This window comes from Ostrinia nubilalis, chromosome 15, assembly GCF_963855985.1.
Source record: "Ostrinia nubilalis chromosome 15, ilOstNubi1.1, whole genome shotgun sequence".
NCBI lineage: Eukaryota > Metazoa > Arthropoda > Insecta > Lepidoptera > Crambidae > Ostrinia > Ostrinia nubilalis.
In genome coordinates this window covers 2,539,166-2,565,659 of record NC_087102.1, presented here as the reverse complement: position 1 = coordinate 2,565,659, position 26,494 = coordinate 2,539,166, and the positions used below count along the sequence as shown (strand labels likewise).

The 26,494-nt window shown below is 34.8% G+C and overlaps 1 protein-coding gene across 11 annotated transcripts in view; it reads left to right on the top strand.

The window, feature by feature from the left end:
• The first annotated feature begins 455 nt into the window (after positions 1-455).
• Positions 456-26,494, top strand: part of LOC135078716 (espin) — an 89,740-nt gene continuing 63,701 nt past the window's right edge. For 2 of the 11 annotated variants that reach the window (XM_063973273.1, XM_063973262.1), the window contains exons 1-2: positions 24,831-24,913; positions 26,104-26,322. In XM_063973273.1, coding sequence (XP_063829343.1) covers positions 26,198-26,322 — 125 coding nt within the window. In that variant the 5' untranslated portion in view covers positions 24,831-24,913; positions 26,104-26,197. Of the gene's footprint in view, positions 623-9,046; positions 9,310-9,849; positions 9,871-24,830; positions 24,914-26,103; positions 26,323-26,494 lie in introns of those variants that run through there. The other 9 variants (XM_063973271.1, XM_063973270.1, XM_063973269.1 and 6 more) reach the window with 9 other exon arrangements.

Sequence of the window (26,494 nt, the reverse complement as noted above, 5' to 3'; positions counted from 1 at the left end):
AGACTCAGATACACAAGATTGTTACCATGCTCTGCACAAATTTGTCACTATCCCTAGGTAACTACGACTATGTGTACCTACTGTACACATAGTCGTAGTAGAAGCTACAAGTACCTACTCGTAGTAGTAGTGGTAGTAGTTACATACTTGTACAACGGCATTTGTAGTTGAACAGAATGATGCGGCTGCTACAAAAGACACTTAACGTCAGTGAAATTCTATTTATTGCGAAGATAATGTTACAACCATGTGCACACAATTGAATGGTAGGAAAAAGAGACCATAGAGAGGGGCCATAGAGCATACAACGCTTCTGGGTTGCCAGATTTTGTTATTAAATTTTTACCAGTAGTAGTTTTTAGTTGTCGCTCCCGCGCTCGCTCCGCTCACCACCAAGCTGGGTCTGCTCCACTAAGTAGAGCCCCAGTTAACTAACAGTAGCGTCTAGTCGCGAGTAATGTAGCTCCGCGCGCGCTCGTACGGAAGCGCGGTGCGCGAGTGGATGAGCTTACGTGAGCTTTGTGAATCGTGCTTTGGATTTTTGTGGGTGTAACATAACTTTTAGTTTGTTGACCTATTGTGACATGTCACATTTCGCTTGTAATCATAAGTGGAAACGTTTGTAATTTTGTGTTTGTTTTGTGGTAATTGATAGTAAAGAGCTTTGGGGTAAATTAAACTTAAGCTAGTTGTGGTCTTAAAACATGATAATAAATCGGATTCCAAACAATTGGATTTCGGGAAATATAAAAATAAGGCTAAATTCAAATTCAAAACGTTTATTTGCTAAAAACACAGTAATACAAAAACGAATCACCGACAATTTTGACTTGTGGCCCTTTCGTTTATAAGCAGCGATATGTCAACAAAATTTCTACACAGTATTAGTAGAGCTTACTGAAAAAGCTTTCGATAAAAGCTCTACAGTTCGTGTGAAAGATATGTGACATCATTTAGGCGATAATTATCGGCTGCTGTTACATCTATACCCATAATAGCATGTGCATTCTTTATATTAGATCCGTAACATATAGCAGTATATTAACCCTTTTTTATAACAAATACATTCTATACTGGAGCTTAAACGTTTCTTTAAACAGAATCTACTAATTAATTTACTGGATTCGCCTTGAAAGTATAATGTTTTGGCGGAAATTTAGTAAGTTTTAGTAATAAACCTTGGAGAAAGAGATAGTTCAGTTTGAAGGTACCGGTTGATGGGATACACACATTACTTTGCATAGCTTATTAATTAAGTTATTATTATCCTTTATGTATTTTTCAATGCTAGATAGTTTTAGGTAATTTCAGTTGGCCGTTTGGTGTAGTAGTTCGAAACGGACTACTATTCCGGAGGTTGCGGGTTCGATTCCCTCACAGTACAAACATTTGTGTGCATGAACATATTTGTTTGTATTGGACTGGGTATTTTATATGTATAATATGTATATGTATTTAGAAAAAAAAAAGTATTTAAGTACATATGTTTATATCCGTTGTCTAGTACCAGTACAAGCTTTGCTTAGTTTGGGACTAGAAGCGCAGTGTAAAATGTCCAAGGATATTTATTTATTTATTTTATTTATTTAATCATTAAGTTATGCACCTACGAGTACTTGGATGTTATTGTATTCTTCTTTAACCATCTTATGTAAAGTTATTCTAGAATAAACCAAGACAACGTAAAATAAAAATACCGAACGATTACTGATTTCATCAGCCTATTGAATGTATATTCATTATTCTGAATTAGAGCAAGAAGGAATAGCTCGAAAGTTAACTGCAGTTTTCTTTGGTATAGTAAAAACATAACATAGTTCGAGTAATTTCCAGGTGAATGATTTTCACAACGTACATGACCAATTAGCTATAGTATACATACAGAAAAAGTACAAAATGTAAATGCCTACGACCCGGCAAAGATTCTTTTGCTAAAGTTATAACTGGCAGAAATAACTTATGTCATTAAGGTCCGATTCGACTTAACTTTAATCTAAGAATAACTCCTGGTATAACTGGCACATTGACAGATTAACGATTTATTCTGAGATTAATATTCACTCTTGTTTGGTCGAATCCACCATAAGTTCGCCTGTACCAATTTCTCGGCATTGAAGATTAAATAAATAAATATTAATATAAACCTCGGACATACCATTATTGAAATTCATGACTATAAAGAATTTTGCCAATGTGATTCAGTAATAAATGTAGTAGAAGTCACTTGTACTTATATTGAGCTATTTAGTTTTATTACTTTTCCTGCTCGTTTAATAGCACGGTTTGATTGTACACAAAACTTTTTAAAAATAATAATTGTTTAAAACATGTTTAATTGTTTTAAAATGACAAACATTATGAGTGGAAAAAAAAATGTACAACAAAAAAAATGTGACATTTCTAAAGGCTCCACTAATTAGAATAAAAATTAATCCAGGCAAATAAAAACATTTTTGATTTGATTTGGTGCAGAAATAAAAACTTTTTTCAAGCAAATCAACTTGTGAGGTATGCATTACTAATTCGCAATAAATCACACTCATTGTCATGTGCGTATGACATTGTATGATCATGCTGACACCATGCAAAATCGATACTGGGTCAAGTGCATTACAACAATGGTGTTTCCATGGCGACACAATGAACAATGCAGTTTCTGTGCACCTTTTGATGCGGGTTTATGCAGGTCATTTGTATGTGACATGGTCGTCATCATTCGTATTACACTATAGATAGAGTATAGATACTAATATATTGTACAGATGATCTGTCTGCTAGTCTGCCACCTATCACATAAAAAAAATAAGGCTGAGTTGCACCACCTAACTTTGACTGTAACTTTGATTATAACCGGTGTTTTTTGTATGGAGTTTGATAGATTTTTGACGTTTGATTAAGTTAAAGTAAGATGGTGGAACCCAGCATAAGAGTTTGTTTGTTTGGACGCACTAATCTCAGGAAGTACTGACCCAACTTGAAAAAATGTACAGTGTAAGTCACGATATAGTGCACATATGAAAATAGGTGAAACTAGACCTATTTTTATCGACAAAAAAGAGGTAAAAATTTTAGTGTTTGTGTTGTATAGTCCATTTATCGAGGAAGACTTTAAATTATACATATAGCAGTAGCGATCCGCCCCGACTTTACATATAAACCTTCCTCATGAATCAATCCATCTATTAAAAAAACCCGTATCAAGATCTAAGCATACATAGGGACAGACAGCGGCAAGCGACTTTGTTTTATACTATGTAGTGATACTACGAGCAATAGCTACCGAGTATCGATGAAATCTGTTGCAAAATCGGTAATAAATTGTCAAACTGTCTCCACACGTAAAGTCGCGGGCACAGCTAGCAAGTGATACATAAATTCAAACCAAACTTCGTCTATTGAAGGCCCGATTTCCTTACAATTAATAACTGACATACATACAGAGTTATAATATTGTTGAGTGATAAAGTATTGCAAGCCGCGTATTAAACTAAACGAGGTAATTATTGTAGCCATTTCACGTAGTATATCTCAATTTCTCTCTCACTTCGATAGTTTAGCGTGAGTTGCGTAAATTATAGACAAATAAATAAATGGTCTAACTATCGTATCAGTAACTCAGTCTCAAACTAGACAGAGCTTGTACAACTAAACGCTAACAGATAAACATATAATAGATAGATTTAATTATAAATATATCTACTACTACTCTCTGAAAAACATCAATATTTTAAACTGCGATCTCCAACCCGCCTGCCAAGCGTGGAGATTATGGCAAAACCCTCCACTATAGTGGAGGAGGCTCATAGTCCAGCAGTGGACTGTAAAGGGCTGTTGATGATGATGATATCTACTACAAATGATAGTTAGGTTAATAGACAATTTGACACCATTCTCCAATAATTTGAAATCACAACTTTTCTAAAAAGACACTTCATTCTGGTCTTAAAAACTTAATTAATTTTAAATTACCTACCTGTAAATTACGATTTTTGGTCGCATTAAGATTGTGAAAAAAATAGTTTATTTGAGTTGACTAAATAGTGGCGTCACTTGCTTGTTGTGCCATACAAAATCTATGGGAGAGTTTCGTTTTGACAGTTTTAAAAAGTACGTCAATGAGGGCTATCGTTTTTATACTTAACAGTTGGCACCCCTGGCGATTGACAGGACCTTACTCTACAGTGGCGCCATCTTGATGAGTGCAAATGCGATAGTCCTCCTACCACTTTAGCGCTCACCAGTTGGTGCCACTGTCTTCGCTACTAGCAAGTGACGGGACCTTACTCTACAGTGGCGCTAACTGGTGAGCGCTAAAACGATAGCCCTCATTGATTGGTGGTGTCAACATGTCTATTATAAATATGCCTACTATAATTGTCTCACGAACGTTCGCCACCAATGAGATTCTATCAATGAGTCTAGATCTAACTCAGTCAGTTCTTGAGGTATGGGACGGTATTTTTGAGACGTCAAACATCAGCGAAATGTCAATGTCACCCCTCCCGTGCAGTTTCCATACTTCAGCCACCGACCGAGTTAAGAGCGTTTACGCCGTTTGGCGCAAAAACAGTACTTTTTCAACCCGTTACAATCATTAACCAGTTACATTACAAATAATTCGCACGTTCATAATCAAACCGTCACTATACGAAATTGGGAGAAATTGAGTTAACAACGCCATCTATCAGAGCTCCGCGAAAAGTGCATGCTGTAAAAATCCCACGCTTAAAACTCAAATAGTTCGGCAGATATGACTAGTGTCGTTATGGAGTTTAATGGGGAAACCGGCATATGTTGTGAGTAACAGTGACACGTTTTTAGTAGTGACGGGAACTGGACGGGCACGCCGTGTTAGTTATGTGGACTCTGTGTTGAAAAACGTCATTTTTAGCATAAAGACGCTTTTACTCCAAATCATTAAGATAAGTCACAATAAAGTAATACGAAAAACGCCTTAAAACAAAATATTTCTCTTACATTTTTAAGAAGATTGTTCCATCACTTCGTAGAATATTGTGTTTATCCAAATTGTGTAATATTAAAACAACAAGAAAGATTTTTAAATGATTAAGTAGGTAGTTATAATTTTTTTTAACAGCTAACAAAAATGCCACCAGTCAATCCAAACACTAGTAAAATCAAAGAAATTATCAATTACAACTTTATCTAGCGTTTGTGGATTATTTATTTATTTATTCGATCACCAACAAGGTTACATTGAGGCTTCACAAAAGTAACTATAAAGAAATGAAAATGCCTTGGATTCGATCGAGATCTGAGCAGTGCTACAGTCTCTCCAACGGTGCCAAATTCACTATAGATACATCGAAGTGTTGAAAGGCTTGTACGAAGACGCCACAATGTCGGTTCGTCTCCAGGATCAGGACTCGAAACTCATCCAGTTGCAGCAAGGGGTGAGACAGGAAGACGTCATAATATCTCCGATACTGTTCAACACCGCCCTGGAAGATGTTTTCAAGCTTCTGGACTGGAGTGGATTCAGCATAAATATCAACGAGTACATCATCCACCTTCGATTTGCTGACGATGTCGTAATCATGGCTGAGACTGTGTAAGATCTAGGCATAATACTCGATGGCCTAAGTAGAGCCTCTTCAACAAGTGGGCCTGAAAATGAATATGGACAAGACAAAAAACATGTCAAATGTCCATGTAGTATCCACTCATCTGGAGACTCTACACTCGAAAGTTTGTTGACAATTTATGTATACCTGGGACAAACAGTCCAGTTACGTAGGTCCAACTTCGAGAAAAAGGTCAATCGTCAATCCAACTCGGCTGGGCAGCGTTCGGGAAGCTTAGTGATATTCTCACGTCTGAAATACCGTAGTGCCTCAAGACAAAAGTCTTTGATCAGTGTGTGTTGCCAGTGATATTTTATGGATCTGAGAGGTCACCCAAAAGGTGATGGAGCGTGCGATGCTCAGTTAGTTTCCCTACGTGATTGAATCAGAAATGAGGAGATCCACAGGAGAACCAAAGTGACCGACATAGCCCACAGAATCGCTAAAATCAAGTGGCAGTGGACGGGGCACATAGCTCGCAGAGGTTATGGCCGCTGGATAATGATCCAGAATTTAAACCTACTTCTCTGAGCCCTTTTCCCATGAAAAATCACTATCTAGTTCGTCAAGTTCATCGAGGTCATCAAGTTCTTGTTGTTTAAAGGCTGCCTGAACAAAAGAGTACCTTATTTTCTAAGAAGTTGATTTATGTGATGTAATTTTATAGTAATTTCATGTGTGTAACGTATTTATTTCTGATCGAGAATTTAAATTTATTACTGTTACCATAGGTACCACTTAATCCAAATTATAAAGTTTTAAGTTCATTAAAATTACTGATTTTTCTATGTTAGTTTTATTTAATAATAATCATTTTTTAATCTTTCATCGTCAAATTTATATGAAAATAGTGACATTTCTACTGGAATTAATAATACAACATTAACATGTTTTTAATTGAAAACTGTCACTGTCTCAATTTTAGTGGAAAAGTGACACTATTTTTAGGGAAAAAATTAAATATTAAATAAACCATTATGATAATTTGAAAGATAATTATATTCCCGTAAAAGCCAAACAAGCCACTACTGGTATTCAACAAAAAACAAAACATTTAAGAACATTTTGCACACTTTGCAAAGGTTTTAAAATTTGAGTATTTCAAATGCTTTTCCTGAAAAATCGACTTTTTTGTATAGTGACGGTTTGATTATGAACGTGCGAATGTTATAGGCATAAATAATTAGGCAATTTCGTCGTCTAAATAGTTAGTTGAGAAAATGTTTCGATGAGTATTTAAGAATTCTATCAAGATAAGTCCACACAGGTTTTCAAATTTCCACTTTAGCGTCAGTTTACAAGCTGAATTTTTTATAAAAATTCTGTGAAAACGATATAACAAACATTTATTTCCTATAGCATAGGTCCTTAGGCAAATAGTTAGTTGAGAAAATTCTTAGATTTAAGCATTTTACAATAAGAAATCACAAATTCAAAGAACGTGAAACACCCAAAAATCAAAGTGATTTTTACACCATTATTCGTCTTTAATTCAACATAAAAATAGCTTAACATAATAAAATAACATTTTCTTTAAAATATTTACTTTGAAAAGATATATAATTCATTGTTATTGTTTTGCTATAAACATTTGAAAACTATTAAAAAACGCCGCGCGCGAATCATTTCCTATGATGCCCCTTGAAACGCCGCGCTTCGCGTAAACGCTCTTAAGAGTACTAGAGCTATTAGTTGGCACTGTATTTCAGTCTGTATGCGGCAAATCAAGCTAAATACAGTCAGCGCTACCCGGAAAACGGAGCAGCTTTCTATCAGCACGTTAGTTTAAAATTGCAACAATCACTTCATTGTACAAACTGTGCTAATTGCGTACTAAGCGAAGACAGTTTTAACGACGCAATTAATATTATACTCCAATCATTTCAATTTTATAACCCACATCTATCTTTTTGTAAAAATATTAGTTTAATAAGCTTGACTAAACTAAACAACGTTTTAGTTGGCTGAGTTGCACCACCTAACTTTAACGGTAACTTTGACGATAACCGGTGCTTTTTGTATGGAGTTTGACAGATTTTTGACGTTTGTCAAAGTTAAAGTAAGATGGTGCAACCCAGCCTTAGAAGATACTTTTTCTCATACAATTTACGAATGCTAAATGGTTAACTGAAGCGCGACAAATTGTGAAGCTGAAAAAGTGGGCCGTATTACCATAAGATACTTTTTAACTCAACATTTTGAAGAAAGTGAAACGTATTCAGAATTAATTCGGGTATTTGCTGAGAGAAAAATGTTGCGTTTGTTTTTTGTTCTCTGACTGGAGTAATTGAAATCTCTAGCGTTGCTTTCATTGACAACTGGAAGTTGAGGGTTGGATGACGCACAAAATAAATATAGTGTTGAAAAATATAACATTCTGTTTATATTGATCTGTTTTTTAATGAATTAAATGCGTATATAATTAAAAATATTACATTTGAAAATTAATTATTTTATAAGCATAAAATAAAAACAGTAGTAATATGGCTGAAACGAACGAATAACAGCAGTAACTTTAACGGATGATAGGTGCAACCTTGAGACAAGAAACATTTTATTCTGATTAATACATTCACTTAATTAACACTTAATAAACATCAGTTACTAAAATTAGCTAAATTGAGTATTTTTTATTCTCCAAAAAGAAATCTTTCTTGAAATAATAAGTACACAATTTATTTATTACTTATAATAATATCTTACGGATGATGACAAATAGATGACTATACCTAACCAAAAAATCTTGATTGTCATTATATTACGATAAATACGTACTTTATCATATACCTATGTATCCACAAGCATTGCATCATTTTTTGAAAATATATTACTAGGCTGAAAATGTACGTTGTTTGTTTCTTAAATAAACTTCAGGAAGCGAGTTTAATTTAAATTCGTAGGAAAAATCACCGTAAATCAGACAAAAAAAACCTTAATAAATACAGTTTCAGAGAGTATATGACACCGTATGATCATACTTTTATCTTATCTGTAACACCACCAAAGCATGAGACGTTAACGCGGATGATATACGGATCGCGTGCGTATGCGCATACCACAGATTTACTCGTAGCTTAGCTGTCAGGGAGCAAAAACTGCTATGTCGAGAGAGCTACATTTCGGCCAGCCTGGTTTCACTGATATATGAGAATATCTTAATTGAATCACGGTTTTTCAGTGCCAATGAATATTAATGGCAGGAATTAACTTAATTTACCGATTTAACATTTATTTTCTAGCGGGAAATAGTAAGGCGTGTGTTGGATTAATTAATCTTATAGATTCTGTCTACTACTGGGGATAAAGTTGGTGTAAGAATTAACTAAGTTTTCTGTGCAGCAGTAATGTACTTATCTACGTAAAAAGAACAACTAAAGCAGGAGATATTATAACAATTCTATTATTTATTGACATTGCCAAAGCTTCTTTGTGAATTACATCGTGTTGATATACTTTCAAAGGTATATAAATACAGCTACATTATATTTTTAAGTTATTTAAATAAAAGTAATGTGTGTATCCCATAATTAATTATAATCAAAGTTTAAAAATCTCAAAGATATCGAACAGCTATAAAAACTTCATGTGACAAGTGTGGTGTAACGACTGACAATCGAGTGAAGTTAAAAGTGTAAAACAATATGGCGACCTGCCCTCGAAGACCGTCGAGGTCGGCTTCAGCCAGACTGAAATACTCCAAAACTGTTCCAGCTAGTGTGATCAGGTATTATTATACATATTTGAGTTTAATTTAATACATAAGTGCATACATTGACATTGATCTCGATAATAACTGCATTTTTAAAGAAGATATCTTTTAAATTAATTCATCTTCTTCTTAAGTCACCTACTGTCTTTCGAAAATTAAAAAGAGATTGCACCACCTAACTTTAACCGTAACTTTATTTATTACCGGTCCTTTTTGTATGAAGTTTGTCTGATTTTTGGCTTTTGTTTAAGTTAAAGTAAGATGGTGCAACCCAGTTTAATCTCTTAAATTCTTCTGGTACAATTCCACTATTATTGGCTGAGTTTAATAATTGGTAACAAAGCTGTAAGATCGGTAACTTTGTGGTATTGTTCTATTTCAGTTTTTTTGATATAGGGTTTCATATTGTTCTGGAGTTTTAACAGAATATAGTAGCATGCTTTGGAAACTGAAGTAACTACAAAATTACTCACGTTTTCTTTTATATTACCTATTTTTCAAGATGATGCTTTGACCTACCACGTATACTTTACTATTATTTGTTGCATGTATTAGCCAACAGTTCAAGAGTCTCAAGTAAGTGTTATTGAGTAACGTATTTTATCGTTTGACTAATATTATTCTTGCTTTATACTCTTTGATATCGATCGCAATCAGTACCTACCAGACTATTTCGTATCACTTGATATTGATTATAACTTGTTAATTAACTAAACATTTATGTAGTTACGGGACTATTCCCACCTCTCGTTCCCACCACTGCAACTCCTGTGTAGCCAGGATCTACAGCTTGACCGCCACAAAAACCCAACCAATGAAGGTCAAGTTTGTCCCGGGGGAAAGTTAAACTGTCATTGGACCCGCAACGAAATTAATCAGAAGAACATAGGAGGAGTTCGAAATTAAGGTTCGACTTCCCTCCATTGCAAAGCGGATGACAGGTGACAAACAAAGGTTTAAAACCTTTAAGAAAAAGATTATGCACCACGGACAATAAATTAAATTAAGGGGGCCTATCTTATGAGCAATTAGCAACTACCTGCCAATAATATTTTTCACAAAATCGCTTAAAAGCACGGAAATTTTTCCTTGTCGCGACAAGATCGGTGTAATAAATTGCGGAAACAGATGTATGTTGTATTGAATTAAGCATTATATTACGTTCATGTTTCCAAAGATCACACTCCCACAAGATATGATGGGCAGACTGCTCATGACTGACATCATCAGTGGAACACTCGCAAAAAGGAGACGGAACTAGTTTGAATTCGTGAAGTTTATGTTTAAAGTTGCCATGTCCCGTGAGGAACTGCGACGAGCAATGGTCGATTTCTAACCATCGCCTAGTTAGACGTTCGCGTACATTCGGGAAGAATTTATATAAGTGACGTCCTTTGACTGACGTATCCCATCTTTTTTGCCATTCATTAAGTAAATCTTCTTCAACGACTTCTCGGGAATCAAATAATCGACTTATTTTAGAACGATCGCGGCTATTTAAGAAATCGGAGGTTATATTTTCCCTTGATGCGAAGTACATAGCCGCACGCTTTTGTACCTCTAAGTCGACCGGCAGTACACCAGCCAGGACTGGCAGAGCCTCCGTGCTCACAGTTCTGTAAGCTTTGCAAAGAAAAATCAATGCAAGGCGTTGACTTTGGAGTAGTTTCCGTCGAGCGGCTCCTATAGTAGCTCTGTCAGCCCAAACTGGTGCTCCATAGCAAATGGAGCTTAAATAAGTGGCCGAATATTACTCGGAGGATTTTAAACGTTAGACCCCACGTCGAGGTTGAAATGTGACTTAAGGCATAAAAGTTCTTTTTAGCTTTTTCACCGATCTGTTTAATGTGCTCGACAAAACTAAAGTTTTTCTCTAAAATTAGTCCGAGATAGCAAACAGATTCCCGTTTTTTAACAGTTATTTCATTGAATTTAATGCGAGGCAAAACTTTAAGATTACCCTTTAATAGAAGCTGATGATTTGTCGGCCGTTTGGTGTAGTGGTTCAGAACGGACTACTATGCCGAGAGGTCCCGGGTTCGATTCCCGGCCGGGCAGAAATTGAAATGATGAATTTTAATTTCTGTGACGGGTCTGGGTGTGACTATGTATAATATTTATGTATTTAAAAAAAAAAAAGTATATAAGTAGTATATCCGTTAAGCTAGCACCCTTAACACAAGCATTAAGTTGCTTACTTTGGGGCTAGCTGGCGCTGTGTGAAATTGTCCAAAGATTTATTTATTATTTATTTATTTATTTATGATACGTTTTGTGAGGGGCAAACTGCAAACGATTCCTGTCTCCCCATTGAGATATTAAATTCAAGCATGTATCTGCTAGATTTTCAAGCTTTGATCTAGTGTCAGCCTCTATCAAAAGGAGACCGTCATCAGCGTACCCGGTTAACGAACAGCCTTCGGGTAATGGTAATGCTAGAAAATCATCGAAACCCAAATTCCAAAGGTAGGGCCCTAGGACCGATCCTTGGGGACAGCCGCGCGTGAGCACCTTTGATTCAGCAAAGTTAATAAGTTATTTTTTAAACATATACGTACAACGTACTTTGCCACCGAGGACGTCACTTTTTGTCTGACAGATATTACTGCATCTGCAGTAGACTTCCCGGCGGTGAAGCCAAACTGCTGCTCGTGAAAAATTGGACCACCCGGTAGCAAACGCGGCACTACTAATCGCTCTAACAGTTTACCTAATGAGGGAAGTAATGTAATAGGTCGGTACGATTTAGGATCTTCGGGCGGTTTGTCACCTCCCTTTGGTATAATTTTAATAAATCCGCGACGCCATATACTCGGAAACACGCCCTCCGAGATACAACGAGTGAAAACATTAAGAATATCCGTTCCGGCTGTTTTACACGCTGCTTTAATCATTTAACATTTATGTAGTTAGTAAGTTAATTAAGTTGACAACATAAACACTTTCACATTGATAAATAATAAAATAGACATCAGTGAAACAACTTCCACGTTTTGGACTGCGTAATTTAACTGTTAGATTTATATTATAATGAGTTTTTGATACAATAAATAATCACAAACTGGGCGGTGTGCAGAATTATTAAATTGTAAAGTTATTAATTTCATGAAAATGTACCATTAATGCTTCTGAATAAGTATAAACAAAAACGATACTAACCCTGGGCCACACATATCACCATAACATTCGGGCGACATTAATTTGACAGCGCAACGGAGCGAAGTCTTGCGACTTCGAAAATAACAAACAAATAATGCAAATGGTCCCCAAACTAGCTTACACATGTCTCTTGGGGACTGGAGTATATAAAAGCACCGAAGTATACGCAGATACGATAGTGATCGCGATTGTATGGCCCAGGGGTGAGTGATAGAAAAATACCTGAACAAAATATATCCTTGACCGTTTACATTTCGCTGTACCATCGCCAACAAAATCATTACTCAAATTTCGAATGACAGTGACAGCTCTATATCTGATAAGGCATATTTTGACAGTTATTGCAACAGCTCGGCAATTAAGAGCAGCTTGCCTTGAAAATGTTAGCGCTACATAAAGTAAGTTCTGTTAGAGCAAGTGCTTGACCGTGGAGATAGCTATCGTATTTTGCTATCGTGAAATCGAAGTTTTTATTATAGAGTAACTGTATATTATACACGACGGTGTGTTATGAAAGCTCCTAAAAAGCTTTTTAATCAGGATAACAAGCTTTTTATGATTTAAGATAGGGCTTAGGGCAATGCTCCTCTATTAGATGATTTAGATGTTATGGTTCTTTGAAAAATCATACTTATTAAATTCAGCAAAGAAAGCAAGATACTATTTTCATAGTTTTAATCGCACTATCTATATCCAACCCAAGTAAAAGTCACATTAAAAGTGTTTTTTATCTATTTCGTGTGGAAGTTTGACTTTTATTTTAAATAATTCCAGGTAATCGAATGTACGAGTAAGTGAACGTTTACTTTCGTACAAGATAGTTTCCAACTTGAATTATAGTAATAAAAGTAATGTTTTGTAAAACTGGTATTAAATTTCACATCTTAATATGTCGTGCCTAATTTAATCAGCTATTTTCATGATTAATATTTGATTTAGGATATTAATGTTATCTAAGTACATGTAAATATTACTAAAATCTATATTAATAGATTTTCATGTTGTGAATATTAAAAATACACTGGACCGCAAAGAAAAAGGATCGGTTAGAAAATCTTCAGTACTTGGACGAATTCGTCCAAGCTTCAGTATCTTTAAAAGTACCTGATTTAGTAGATTAATTATTTGTTAAAAATGTAAAAATCAATAAAATGCGTGTTTTTAGTATATTTTGTGTCACAAAGCTGGTTCAGGTAATTTTGAAGATATAGACGATTTCTTGACCGACCCTTTTTTTCCGGTCCAGTGTAGTTACATAAATTAAACAAAAACTTTGCAGACGATTGTACAGTAATGGTATGCACTATAATTTACTTGTTATAACGGATCGATTAATATGTAACAAGACTAACGATAGCTTTGGTGTGCAATCAATTTAATTAGACGTTGTGCTAATTGTATGGAAAAACTGGAAGTATTTTCAAACAAATGTACCGTAAACTTTAAGATCTCGTAACCGATATAAAGGAACTGTTTTTATGTTTAATTAATAGGCTAGTTCCCTAAAAAAAACTTTTAGTTCGTCAATTATATCATCAAAAATTATTAGGCACATCTATTTTTATTTGTCAATCAAACAAGTTGTTACGAAGCTATGATGCGTTGAAGTTCCGAGTGACGTCACAAAGTGCTACACTTTTAAGCACGCATTGACGTCACGTGTAGGTTTGTTGTCGACACACTAATAAAAAGAACAAAACAATAGAAAGGACTTACCATTTAGGCTCGTGATCGATGAGATGACGGCGTCCTGGCTTGATGACTTGAGATGCCGCGGTTCCGGGTTTGATCCTGCTGGGGACAAAAAAAATATGGATAAAAATAATAAAAGATTTCATCTGATTTGTAAGATATACATGTTTAGGGGACTATTAACGAAAAAAACGTCTTCGGTTTAAACTACGCAACGTTATTTCAGTCAGTACGTTACAATTAAATGTTTAAGCTATAATAATGTAGCGATTAATTAATCAATTAACACAAATGCGTTGTCCTTAATTAATTCTACGTAGTTGAGGCAATTATAATACAAATTAATATATTAAATTACCGACGTACTATATTATACTATGGATACCGAACCGATATACTATGTTTTATCCGAAATAAAAACTAAATAAGAACAATATTTCTTTTTAATTATGTTCCTCGAGTTCAATTGTAATGAAAACTAATTATATTTTATTTAATTATTTGCTTTTAACGTTCATCAGCGCTAATTTAAACAAAATATGAAGTTAGTGGACATTAATGTTTTTAATACGTGTACACATTATAAGAAAAAAACATCAACAATTAATTGCAAAACCATATAATGTATTTAGGTGTTTTCTATGTATAATAAGTATGTATTTACAAAAAAAAAAGTATTTAAGTATGTTTATATCCGTTGTCTAGTACCCATAGTACAAGCTTTGCTTAGTTTGGGACTAGAAGCGCAGTGTAAAATGTCTAAGGATATTTATTTATTTAAGGATATTTATTTGTATAAATATTGTGATAATGTGAGATCAGTAATTTTTACTCGTAATTATTTAATTGGAACATAATTTGGATTAGATACGAATTCATTAATTTCTTTCGTTTTTGTGGCAGTACAGTCGGCGTCAAATTGTTCGTGACACCCAAAGTGGCCAAAAAGTTGACAACACAACCTTATTCCAATGTAACAAAGACGTGTTGCGAACTTTTTGTTGGCTATACTTTGCGTGTCACCAGGCCTATTCATCTCCGCGAGTTTACATCGAAAACAAAACACGCACGATGGCCCACCTACAGGATACTATTCGACAAGGCCGCACATACGAGCGAACATTGACTCACGCGCGCGTATTCTTGTGTATGATGGAAGAAAATAAAGAAAATGGTGTACTAAATACTGTGCAGTATTTAACTGCCTAAATAATAATAAAAACACAGAATGCACTTTTTTAAGTTGCCTCAAGACACTGAGAGGTAAATAAGTAGTTAATATTATTCATGATAATTTATGCTAAATCATGTATTTCCTCCGCCATTTTCCGCAGTTTGGCACCTCACGTCACATCATTTTACCGAAGTCAGCCCTATAGCTTCGGCGCAGTGCCGATCACTGACGTTTGTCAACAAAATGGTGCTTGACTCTTGAGACAGGCTAAATTACACCATATTGTTAATGACATTGAGCATACATTTTTTTTAATACCTTCGCGAAGTAAAACTTCTGTACGTAGTACTTATTATTATTCTGTGGTGTCACGAACTATTTGACGCTGACTGTTTGTTAATTTCTAAAAAAACCTCTTCCAGTAATCTTTCCTCCGAGACAAACTTGACTTTCATTGGTTGGGTTTTTATTGGCGGTCAAGCTGTAAGTCCTGGCTACACAGGAGTTGCAGCGGTGGAAACAAGAGGTGGGAATAGACCCGTTCCTACTTGAAGCAGTCGACTTTTTCCAGGTGTAAATGTTAATTTTACATGTGTTTAGAATCCTTGACTCCTACCCCCATAATAATAAAAGTTACACCAGTTATATTCCGGTTTAAATTGTCATTTAGTATGGAAATGCCATTAATCCAGTCTTCATCCCGGGTGTAACTTTTTATTAAGGGGGCTAGTAACCAATCTCAAAGCTAGCTAGTTGTACGAGCTAAAATATTATTTAAACACACGGAGATAACTCCAAAAATCAATTTCAATAACGGCTTAATTTACTGCCTCGCAAACAATAAATTGCAATTATAACCAATTACTCCAGCTGAGTGGGCATACAGTATACTGTGCGCACGCGCGTTCCGGCCTGAAAACCGCGCGTTTTTGCCGTATCTCTTTAATAGCGAGATGTGAAGATAGATTGACGTTTACACCAACCAAGGTTATACGATGCGTTGCAACAACAGTTTTTTTCATACAGGGTGTCTCAGAATGGGTGAATGTAACTGATAGGGGAGGTAACTCTACTAATGTACTATCCCAAAAAAATATGAAAAAAATTTTTTGAGTTCAGACTTTTTTTTTAAATAAAGTGCTCTAAACTCGAAATATAGTCATTATTTTCAAAAGTTTGTTTACAGATAAACGAAACGATCATGTACAATTAATATTAGTAAGAAAAAAGTACAAATAAACTCCAAACGTAGCAATTATAGCCAGATACTTAGGCAAAGCTGATTTATTTTCAAAAACATTTTTTTTTGTTTCCTTATGCGCTTTATTTTTTTCATATTTTTTTGGGATAGTACAGTCGACAGCACGTCAACGTAAACACTGTGGTATCTTACGTAGTTGCGATAAGGGCGACTTTGCAACGAAAATGTATAGTCTGATGTGCTGTCGTCTGTACATTAGTAGAGCTACCTATCTCCCCTATCAGTTTGATTCACCCATTCTGGGACACCCTGTGTAACAGTCTATATTGTTCTCTGAGCTTTGACAGGTACTCGCTCTTCAAACGACAAAGATTCGTTTTATAACCGGTAACTCTAAGCCAAGACGCAGACCACCGATTTCTGGTTGGCCGATAATTGGGCCCGATTCTAATTTGTGAAGAATCGGCCGATAGCAAATCGGCTAGTTCAGTGATTCGTCCCACAATACGTTCGTCCCACTGGGACGAAACACTGAATTTAAAATCATTGATAATACATATTTGATTCAGTGATTCTTTAAGCTGTGATTTCTTATTAATACAAGTAGTTAGTCGAACCTGTTGTGGGACGAATCACGGAACTAGCCAGCAAATCGGTGTAATGTGCGCACTTTTACATCTCCGCAGCTCCGTACTGATCAACATTCCGACCCAACTATCGGCCAACTAAAAATTAGTGGTCTGCCCCTAGGCTAAAATTAATTAATATTCGATAGTGAAAATGAGGACGTCCATACAAGGTGGATCGACCTCATAATGGTAGAAGGAAGGCGCTGGATGCAGGCCGCTACCAAACGTGCGATGTGGAAGTCATTGGGGGACCTCTGACTTGACTGAAATTATGATGAGGAATGAAAATGAAGCATATGTTTTTTCCGCAAACAAAATATTTCACCTTATTTTTCAAATGTTAGATTTCAGTTTCACAAAGCGCAGTGAGTGATTAATAAAATATGTTTAATTCACAATCACTTTTTTCTTTCGTAGCCGTTTTATTCCTATGTATAATAGAATTTAGTTCAATAACTATCTAAAAATACTTTTAATTATAAACAAGTTAATTACCAATTATTGAGTTTAAACTCATAATAAAAATCCTAAAATATTTTTTTAAGCAAAGGGAAAGTTATAGCAAGTGGACAGATTCGCAACTGGACAGATTCTCAACTGGACAGATTCTCAGGTGGACGGATTAGCAACTGGACAGAGTACAGTCATGAGAAATGAATTATAGTTAATACATTGAAAGACTTTATTTAAAGAAAATAAAACTAAACAAATTTAAGTAAAAAAAAAACTTGAATACCGGGACAAAAGATGATGGGCACAAATGTATGGAAAGTGGTACCCGCTCCAATAGCCATAACCAATATACAATTTCATTGGGCATTTAGATGTAGGAAAATGTCTGCTATGGGGCCAGTTCTAATTCACGTTTTGAAAGCAGTAATTCCACTAAGTACTTATTATAAATCACAGTATAACACAATCATCCATGTATACGAGTATGTACTATGACTAGAATCTATTAATAACTAAAAGAAACATTGAAAAGGAAAGGATTATACCAGGCCTGTTCATCTCCGCGAGTTTACATCGAAAACCAAACACGCACGATGGCCCACCTACAGGATACTATTCCACAAGGCCTCACATACGAGCGAACATTGACTGACGCACGCGTATTCTTGTGTATGATGGAAGAAAATAAAGAAAATGGTGTACTAAATACTGTGCAGTATTTAACTGCCTAAATAATAATAAAAACACAGAATGTACTTTTTTAAGTTGCCTCAAGACACTGAGAGGTAAATAAGTAGTTAATATTATTCATGATAATTCATGCTAAATCATGTATTTCCTCCGCCATTTTCCGCAGTTTGGCACCTCACGTCACATCATTTTACCGAAGTCAGCCCTATAGCTTCGGCGCAGTGTCGATCAATGACTTTTGTCAACAAAATGGTGCTTGACTCTTGAGACAGGCTAAATTACACCATATTGTTAATGACATTGAGCATACATTTTTTTAAATACCTTCGCGAAGTAAAACTTCTGTACGTAGTACTTATTATTATTCTGTGATTATACCTACGATGAACTACCCAAGCTATTAGCCCTTCATTCGCTTTCATCATCATCATCATGATCATTTTAGCCATAAGACGTCAGTTGAACATAGGCCTCCCCAATAGCCGGTTGGTGGCGGCCTGCATCCAGCGCCTTTCCGCTACCTTTATGAGGTCGTCGGTCCATCTAGTGGGTGGACTTATTGGGTCTTGTGGGTTTATTCGCTTTAGCCACCCATAATAAAACCAGAACCGGTTCACAGAATACATCTACCTACCAAGTTTCAACAGTATAGCTCTTATAGTTTCGGAAAAAAATGGCTGTGACATACGGACAGACAGATATGACGAATCTATAAGGGTTCCGTTTTTTGCCATTTGGCTACAGAACCCTAAAAAAGGGATGGCACACTCATACGTTTAATGAAGATAACTTACTTCCTTTCTTTATACTATGTCACTAGCTTATTCAAATAATGCATTACATGGTTCAAATTAATATTACACAAACTACTGTTCAGGAGGTTGTTTTTATATTATGGACTGTACATGTCCTGTCCAGTTGCTAATCCGTCCACCTGAGAATCTGTCCAGTTGAGAATCTGTCCAGTTGCGAATCTGTCCACTTGCTATGGAGGGAAAAGTTTTACGATACCGTTTCCTATCTTGTTTTTATGGTACATATTAATTAAGCAAAAAATCGATTGACTCATTAACATTATATAATATTAATAACCAGGCAACAATTAACACAGTTAACTTTGCATTAACTTTTTCTTAACATTTACTTAATTAAAGACACAATTACGTGGGTCCCATTTTTATTATATTTTATATTACATCAAAAATACTTAACACGATCTTAACGAAGGCTAACGTTATTATTTTAGGGTTCGCTTTCTTCTGTGGCAATTAAAATGGAACCATTAATAAAAGAAAGATGATTTATGCTACTCACGCTTAAAAACATCTTTAAAAAGTGTACTACGTGAGGCTCACCACAGTAGCAGTTAATTGTGATTGTCAAAAAATTCAGTGTTTATACTCTATATTTTTGTTATAAATACGAATGTAAATCTGTTTATTTACACCTTATCATCATCATCTCAGCCATAGGACGTCCACTGCTGAACATAGAGCGCCCCCAACGATTTCCATGTTGCCCGGTTGGTAGCGGCCTGCGTCCAGCGCCTTCCTGCTACCTTTACTATGTCGTCTTTTGTCGATTATTTGCACCTGAACCATTTCTATTTTAGGCACATAACAAATGTATGTTACGGTAAATGTGATAAATGTAAAAATTATGAATAATCGCCGGTTATTATGAATAATTATCTCATGATTTGGTAAATGTGATTAATATGAGATCATTTATGTGTGTATAAACTAAATATGGCAAAGTAATGTTATGCAAAACACATTCCAAACTCATTTTGCCAAATTATATTAATATATGATATCAAAACGTTCAAAATGTGAGGCTGTACATGAGCGCTGTAGGTACACGAGCCGGTGTTCTCTCTTTTATGGTATTTGTTAGTATTAAGGTTACATTATGAAATAATCACTGATAAATGTGATTAATTTATCACTTTTACCAAGCCTGTCGGTAATTATTCATAACAACCGGCGATTATTCATAATTTTCACATTTATCACATTGACCGTAACATTTATACACAAATCCATGTTTTTATTTTTGGTAAATGCTAAACGGTAGTGTGATTTCTGTGATACTTAGTCTAAAATCCATACAGGCAAAATTACTTGCAATCGAAACCCCGATCGAGTTAATATTATTTCTTGTGTTTTGTAACCACCGCGGATGTCAGACTTAACCTGTCATAACTGTCTGACATGATTTGATCGGAGCATCTGACCGTTCTCTTTCTTGATTAATGTAATCCACACAAAGTAATTGGTTGCAAAATGATCGATGAAATAAATTCTTATCGCAAAAAGTCATCTTCGTATCGAATCGTACAATCAAAATTCAAGTATTGTAATAAAATATGCAATGATGCTTTTGTAATTTTAAAGTAAGCTCAAAGCTGCAAGTTTGTGGTGGATATGGTTTCGCAGGATTAAGCCTCTTACGAAAATAGGGAATTATAAATGTAAATGAAAGCATCATAGCTTAATTCGATGGGACTTACATGTTCATGGACAAAAGTGCCTAAAGTATTAATATTATTATTTGTACGCTTTGGAGCTCACGGGTCAAAAGTGGCCCGGTCCTTTATAAGGGTTGCGTGGGGACACATACGGAACTGCAATTCACTACATCAACTCACGCTTACCCGTTTTTTTCGATCGATTCATTACCTAACCAAGAGCTTGGGAGCTAGCGCCCCCTGGCGACAAATAGAAACGTTGGGAATGCATCTTCGGAAAAACTGCACATTGTTTTAGATTTTCTCCGGTTAGACATCAATAAGATGTTGGTGACCTTGCTATTGAATAGATTCATGGGTTCTTTGTGCGTGACCTCAGATCATAGAAGGGAATAGATGTGAAACGGGGGCGTGGCGCGTGTCTCCGCGATATGCCCAGAAACGAACATCGGCCGCGTAGCTAGGTTAGTCGCGATTCAGTCGTACTAAGGAAATGTTCTCCGATATTTTGGATAATGCGTCGTTACGTGCAATAAAACAAGTGAAACGAAGAACTACAGGAACAATGGAGTCATTTACTACATGTAAGTATTGCAAATCCATTGGTATTTTGCTTATAAATAAAAAAAACTAAACATTTTTACGAACGAATTCAGTGCCGTAACAGTTACTGCGATATCGAAATCAGTGGTGATAAAAATTCTAACACACTTGTACATTGACGATTTAGTTAGCAACCACTTTATGTCATGCTCAACTACTGCGCAATGTATTTAATTTCTTCCGATATCCACTGTCGTGTGAAAATACACAGTACGGCCGCATGTGCCGGTCGTAACATAGTGCCGTGCTCGTGTTCTAATGCGGTTTCCTATTATCGATAAATAGAAGTAAATTATAATTTTCTATTTTGTAATTTTAAATAAAAAAATGATGTGTTACTTGCGATTATAAGATTTTACAAAAAAAAAAAATAACAGTAGAAGTAATTAGTAACTGTCAACTATGTAATTACTATAAGAGCTAGTTGAAAGCCTAATATAGGCATTATTTTTGATAAACATATGCGGTACGCAGATCGCCATAATTAAAAAGTAAATGCGTGATAGTAGTTAATAATAACATAATAATAAAAAGGTTTTCATACATAAGCATTTTGTGAAACCAGTTTCGAGCCTTGCCCCTAGCGATTTAAAGTATCGATATCTTGTCGACTCCATTTTATCTTTGTTCTCTCACTAGCATTTTCTTAGTGTGCGTCACGTAACGCGGCCATTGATTGGCCATAAGGCACGCCTTCTGGCCAATCACAGCACTTTTAAGCCGGTTGCACATGTTGTCGTAGACTCACAGTCGCTTTGTTTTTACACAGTTGAATGTGTGTGTGGGAGCTGTGGTGGGGGAAATGTGGGGACACTGGTTCTCGTTGTAGTTACGCGCGACTTCATATCTATTCTCTTTCTATGATCTGAGTGCGTGACGTTTAGTTTATACCCTTTTGTATGCGAATATAAGAAACGATTTTGTACAATTAAACAGTTGTTTATGATGGCGACTGTCATACGAGGAAAAAAGTGTAAACTTTATATTCTGGCATTTTAAAACATAAAAGGAACTGTGTGAAAATACTGTTCTGATTTTATAGTTATTTATTATGGAAAAGCTTTTTTATGTTAATCGGGGCATAAAATAGTGGCATGGCGTATACCATAAGTATGTGATGATGATAATAACAGAATGCTAACGGACCAATCAATCACTGACTATCACAGTTAAGTATTCTTAGTTCTAACACCTGTTACTATGTATTTCACAGCCTAGATCTTAGATCAATTTTCTCTTTACTGCTCGATGCTCATCTACCAATTAAACTCCATTTAACTCCGTCTTTATATACCGTAAAGGCCGTAAAGTGTTGTGCTGCTTACTTCCGTAAGTTTAAATCGTTCTCGTTAGAATTTATTTGTAATAAAAAGTTTCAGATTTAATTCTGAGAAAGTAGTTTATTCAGCTATTATTCAGAGTTTGTGAACTTATTTATTACCCTTATTTCTTAACAAAAAATGGCATGGCATTACATACCTAGTGTCCTGCAATATAAAAGTATCTTCCGTAAAGCACTGGATATTTTTAACATAAATTGCAATTTAAAAAGCAAATAGAAATTGAATTTGTATCACATTTATTGACCAAGCGATTTCTCTACAACTAAAAAGATTTGGATTAAAGAAATTTCAGTAATTACAATTAAATAAATGGAAGACATACGACACAGAAATTAAGTTTTTATTGTATTGTTTTTTATAGATTAATTTTTATTATTAAAGCGACTCTAGACTGTGACGTACTCTTAAAATAAGTTACAAATCAGTCAAAACATAACAATATTAATTAAAAACAAAACCATTTTGGATCAGTTATGAAAGCAACAATGTATTTTACTTAAAACGGTGCCGACAAGAACTTTAAAAATGTGATACAATTTCTTTATCAAAAGCGTGTTAAGTTTAAGTGAGATTTCTCCCAAAGCATATGATTACAGGGTTATCGTTGCATGGTGTTACACAACCGTTACTCCACATATTCGGTACAGAATTGAACAGGCTAAGAAAGCCGCAGCGAAAGTGTTTAGCAAAACGGCCGTGTCATGTACGGTGCGTCATAATGACGCCGAGAGAAACTGGGCTGTGGTGCAAGTTACAAGAGTCACGGTTAATATAACTTTTGATCAGTAAAATGAAAATGAACGAAATGGATAATTATGAGATATATGAAGGACCTTTAAGTATTTACGAAAAGGGTCACAATTAAACACAAGATAATCTCAAACTCTATCAAAATAGTGGGATGATTAAAATACATATTGTACATCGTGTACCTTTGTTATATTGGATATTGCAGTTTGAGTGGAATTTCAGTCTTAGCCAAAAGCGTGAGTTTAGTGTGAACTAAATTTTGTTAAATTTAATAATATACCACATTGATTTCGAATATAAGCTTCATTTTTTTACTATTTGTGATAAATGACATTTTTTGTGGTTGGAATTAAAGTAAAAAACATTTGATATTTTTGCAAGGATAAAATGTGTTTAAAAATCGCATGCACCGCGTGTTTGGTCATTATCATTTTCTTATTACTTCTATTTTAAAAACAAGTTTCGTTTATTTATATCCGTGTATCTCTAACAACTTTTTGTCATGCTATTTTGTGAAATATCCTCTTTTATGAAAATAACAACATTATAACAAAATTGTAAAGTCATTCAGCTTGTGACTTAAAACATATGAGATAAAGTCACGAATTGTTAGTATCTATATGAATAATTCCAATGAATATTGATCTTTTTCTTACATTTTAACGTCTCTGGAACTCACGAAGAATCAATTGAGTCTCATTGCAGGCAAAGTGGTTAATTTTACTTGAATTTGACACATGTTTTGTTTGCTTTACACTTTTTAACACGTAACACTTTTCATGAAGTGTAGGTAAGTTATATTTTTAAAATGGACTAATGCCTGTTATCACCATCAATCCCTAATTTTTAAGTGACCCCTATGGTAACAATTAACAGGAATTTTGTTTACATAGGGGTCACTTAAAAATAGGGATTGATGGTAAAAACGGGCATAAGTTTCGATGTCTAAAAAGTACTTTTTCATAAGATTTTATTTCTTCACAAAAGCCTTTGTCTTTCTTGATTTATATTTTTTTTATTTTATTCCAACTGAAATCAAAGCTAAAGCGTGGTTATAAATGCCCATCGAAAATAATATTTAATCACACAAAATGTTTTTATTGAAGATTAATAAACAACGCATAAACTGGAAAAGCTTTTAAGATGCCACAATTCCTTTTATGTCCTAGCGCTTAGAAACCTTATCTCATATAATAAATATTGCATAATAATAAAACTTTATTGGTAAGATCTATCGAATAATCTAGCATTGCAACAAAACATAGCAATACACAATCAATACGACATTAAGCCGCTTGGAAAACGTAGACAAAGCACCATCCACTTTCGCTGTTTTCTCGTAGAAACCAAAGCCTTAAGCTCGCCAGTTGTAAAGAGACACGCGCGTGCGCACAACGCGCGAACTTTGACGCGAGACGTCACTGCCGAGCCTCGAAAATCGAATTTGGATCGACAGTCGGTTGTTTTTATTAGAATAAACGATTCGTTTTGTTTTTAAAAAGACAAAAAGTGTTGTTTCAAGCGATTCGCTTTTTTTATTAGTGTCAGAACTTTTTAGTTGATTAAAAAATAGTGGTTGTGTTATCGAGTGATTTTTCAGATGTGACCGCAGTTTTATGCCATTTCTTATACCGGAGAGTATTAAACTAAAAAATAACTTTTCAGTTTCATTTTATTGGTTTTAAACTTTGTAGCAAAGGATTTTTTAATTACTAACTATGACTTTTAAGATTGAAAATTTTTCATTAAAATGTCTTGTAATAATTAAAGTACCCATATTTCTTTGTACATTAACACTATAATTTAGTACTGATTATGTACTAATTGTCACACATTGTCATGTGAACAATACACTCTAGAAAAGAGAGTGTTGTACATATTTCATCTGTTTTCTCCATTATTATGAGCTGTCTATAATAAATTCACAATTTCCAGTAATTACATAGTGTGTATGCGAAATGGTAATTTTATACAGTATATGTAACTATACATAATTATGGCATAGTTAAATTGACATTGCTATATACAGGGTGTTAGGTAAATGGGTATATGAGCCGACACTAGCCCATGTTAACATGGGCATATAAATGGTATGGTGAAGTCAGAAATTTGATATCAACATTTTAATTTTTTTAATTTTCATACAATATAAATTTTATAAAATCTGATTTGTATGTAAATTAAAATAATTAAAATAGAGATATCAATTTTCTGACTTCACTATACCATTTATATGCCCATGTTAACATGGGCTAGTGTCGGCTCATATACCCATTTACCTAACACCCTGTATAGTTAGAATTTAACTTTTTGACTATTTTGTAAGACTCATTTATTTTTGCAAATAGGCTTTTAAAAAGCACTTTTACATGTCCCAGTATTAACGCTACCACTGCTTCGGGAATATAAATGGGCTACAGTGCTTTAATATTTGAACGTAATATAGGTATTTTAGTGTAATAATTGCATACTAATAACGTGATATAATATTAAGACCAGTATTAAATAAGATCTGGACACGATGTTTTTTATTTGCTGTCTTACGTATTGAGTTTTACACGTAAAATAAAATTTCGTTAAATGTTTGACAAATAATTCAATTAATAGCATCAATTGAGAAATGGCATAAAATTGCTTTTACACAGATTACACGAATATCGACACCGAGTGAAAATGAACAAAAGTGATTGAGAAACAGACAATAGTGTTTTTGAATAAAAAACATTGTAATTGTTAAAAATGACTTTGAATAACACACACCCGCCGTACAACCGCGTAACTAGCAAGGGGTTTTTCGGGAAGAAAAGCAAGAAAACCAAGAAATATGCCAAAATGAAGTCTGGTACTTACGCAGGGAGAGAACGGTAATATTAAGACTATACTAATTTAAAATTGTTCTACTATTAACTAATTTTAGACTTAAGGATTTGCCACACTAAATGCGTTTTGCGGTCTGCGGTGAGACCGACAATGTTGTTCACACATGATACGAGCTGGGTTCATTTTGACCTGACCACAGACTGCAGGACGCATCCA